The sequence below is a fragment of the Canis aureus genome, chromosome 3 (assembly GCF_053574225.1).
Source record: "Canis aureus isolate CA01 chromosome 3, VMU_Caureus_v.1.0, whole genome shotgun sequence".
Lineage (NCBI taxonomy): Eukaryota > Metazoa > Chordata > Mammalia > Carnivora > Canidae > Canis > Canis aureus.
The window spans coordinates 84,394,962-84,397,944 of record NC_135613.1 but is presented as its reverse complement, the minus strand read 5'-3'; the positions used below and the strand labels follow the sequence as shown (position 1 = coordinate 84,397,944).

Here is a 2,983-nt window from a genome sequence, read left to right as displayed (position 1 = left end):
CTCCATGCAGGGAGCCTGACATGGGACTTGATGCCGGGTCTCCAGGATCAAACCCTGGGCTGAAGGCAGCGCTAAACCTCTGAGCCATCCGGGCTGCCCCTTTTTGGTAAATTGATTATTGTTCTGACCTGTTAACAGTTGTATAAATTCAACAAGTCTTCAAAGGAGACTTTTGCTAAATCCTAGGACTTTCTTCATCACGGAGGAGGCATAAAAATGGAAAATAAATGACACTTTTTTTCTCTTTTCCTCCGAGTGCAACTACTAATTCATTCGATCTATGATATTTTTTTTAAGTTTTTGTATATTTTTATTTTATTTTATTATTTTTTTTAAAAGAAGTTTTTTTTTTTTTAATTTTTATTTATTTATGATAGTCACACAAAGAGAGAGAGAGAGAGAGAGGCGCAGAGACATAGGCAGAGGGAGAAGCAGGCTCCATGCACCAGGAGCTCGATATGGGATTCGATCCCAGGTCTCCAGGATTGCGCCCTGGGCCAAAGGCAGGCGCTAAACCACTGCGCCACCCAGGGATCCCTATTTTTATTTTAAAATTGCCAGCGTCGCTCTTGGAGCCATGGCCCAGTTCGTCCGTAACCTCGCCGAGAAGGCTCCGGCGCTGCTGAACGCTGCTGTGACTTACTCGAAGCCTCGATTGGCCACATTTTGGCACTATGCCAGGGTTGAGCTGGTTCCTCCAACCCCTGCTGAGATCCCTACAGCTATTCAGAGCTTGAAAAAAATAGTCAAGAGTGCTCAAACTGGTAGCTTCAAACAGCTCACAGTTAAGGAAGCTCTGCTGAATGGTTTGGTGGCCACCGAGGTGTGGATGTGGTTTTATGTCGGCGAGATCATAGGCAAGCGTGGCATCATTGGCTATAATGTTTGAAGACCAATCTTTAACATCTCTTTCTATGTGGCTTATAATTTGAGTGTTCTTGGACCATATGTGATCAGACTGGTATTTGAATAAAATAAGATAATGTATCAAAAAAAAAAAATTAAAATTGCCAGCGTCTACCCTTCAAAGTATAAGAAATTAAAAAAGAAGTAGCAAGAGTGCTAATTTTCTTAACATCAGACTGTTTAGTGAATTGCAATGTGAAAGGCTTTAATGGTCATTTAAACTTGGATTGCTAATTCTTTTCTTAGGAAAACATAATAGGACAAAGAAATAAAGAAAAGAAAACATAAAGTCTCATAGGATGTTCAAGATGGCTTATGCTTTACAAACCACACATAGGTCATCATTTCATAGTTCTGTCAATGCCTTTCTGGGAAGTGGGTGAGTTAAAACCACCAAGAGAATCTTAAAATTTGGTCAATTTCAGATGAGCCTATATATTTGTAAATTTCAGATGAGCATATACATTTGTAAATTTCATGATATATTAATGATTTTATCATCAAATGTCCTATTCTATTTTATATATGACCACCCTCATAAACAAGTTGACATAATAGAATTCATTATCAAACTGTTTAATTAAATACATACAGGTAGGGATCCCTGGGTGGCTCAGCGGTTTGGTGCCTGCCTTTGGGCCAGGGTGTGATCCCGGAGTTCCTGGATCGAGTCTCACATGGGGCTCCCTGCATGGAGTCTGCTTCTCCCTCTGCCTGTGTCTCTGCCTCTCTTTCTCTCTCTCTGTATCTCTCATGAATAAATAAAATCTTAAAAAAAAATACATACAGGTATTACTTAAAAACTAACCATGTGCCAGAGGTGCCTGGATGGCTCAGTTGGAAGACTGTGTGACTCTTGATCTTGGGTTTGTGAGTTTAAGCCCTATGTTGGGTGTTCAGATTACTTAAATAAATAAAACTTTAAAAAGGGCAGCCTGGGTGGTTCAGCGGTTTAGCACCGCCTTCAGCCCAGGGCCTGATCCTGGAGACCCGGGATCAAGTCCCACGTCGGGCTCCCTGCATGGAGCCTGGTTCTCCCTCTGCCTGTGTCTCTGCCTCTCTCTCTCTGTGTCTCTCATCAGTAAATAAATAAAATATTTTAATAATAATAATAATAATAATATAAAAAAGGCCACAACAAAAAACTAAGCAATGTGCCAAAAGAAAGCCTAGAAAAAAATTGTAGCAAATTTGACAATATATTGTCATATAACAATAGGTTATTATATAAAAGGCTATTAAGATGAAATAGAACACTGTATCCAACAATGTTAATGGGCAAACAGTTTGAAAGACAGATCACCAAGGAGGCAAAATGATTAATAGTTACTCTAAGAAAGCCACTCAGTCCTAATTTCACCAGAAATCAATATACCACCCCTTGCTGAGCAAACTAGCCAAAGCTAAAGGAAAAATTAGTTTCTCATCCATGCCTCATGAGTACGTGATAAAACAAAGAACTTATATATTTCTAGTGGCAATATAAAATTGGTACAGTCCCTTTGTAATGCTATTTGGCAATATAGTCAAGGATCTTAAAAATGTTCATGCTTTTTTTGGTAATTTCACTTCTGGGATCGATGCTAAGGGAATAGTCCTACATGAAGAAAAAAGAAATATAATATGAAGAAAGATATTTGTTAAACATTTTATGTATACATATATATTTTTATATATAAATTATATGGGCAGCCTGGGTGGCTCAGCGGTTTAGCGCCACCTTCCGCCCAGGGTGTGATCCTGGAGACCCGGTATCGAGTCCCACATCAGGCTCCCTGCATGGAGTCTGCTTCTCCCTCTGCCTGTATCTCTGCCTCTCTCTCTCTCTCTGTTTCTCAAGAATGGATAAATAATAATAATGATGATAATAATAATAATTAAATAATAATAAAAATAATAAATAAAAAAGAATGGATAAATAAAATCTTTTTAAAATAATTAATTAAATAAATAATATATAACATATATATATATAAAATTGCAAACCACCTAAATATTCAACAGTAGGAGGACATAAGAGGAGTTATTATATATTTATTTGACGAATATGATATAGCAAATATGAATTGGCATGAAT

At 37.8% G+C, this 2,983-nt stretch overlaps 1 protein-coding gene across 1 annotated transcript; it reads left to right on the top strand.

Annotated features, from left to right (window-relative positions):
* Window positions 1-565: 565 nt before the first annotated feature.
* LOC144306060 (ATP synthase F(0) complex subunit g, mitochondrial) lies at window positions 566-1,007 on the top strand. Its single transcript, XM_077885336.1, has one exon. The coding sequence runs from the start codon at window positions 578-580 to the stop codon at window positions 887-889; it is 312 nt and encodes a 103-aa protein (XP_077741462.1). The 5' UTR covers window positions 566-577; the 3' UTR covers window positions 890-1,007.
* The last annotated feature ends 1,976 nt before the right edge of the window (window positions 1,008-2,983 follow it).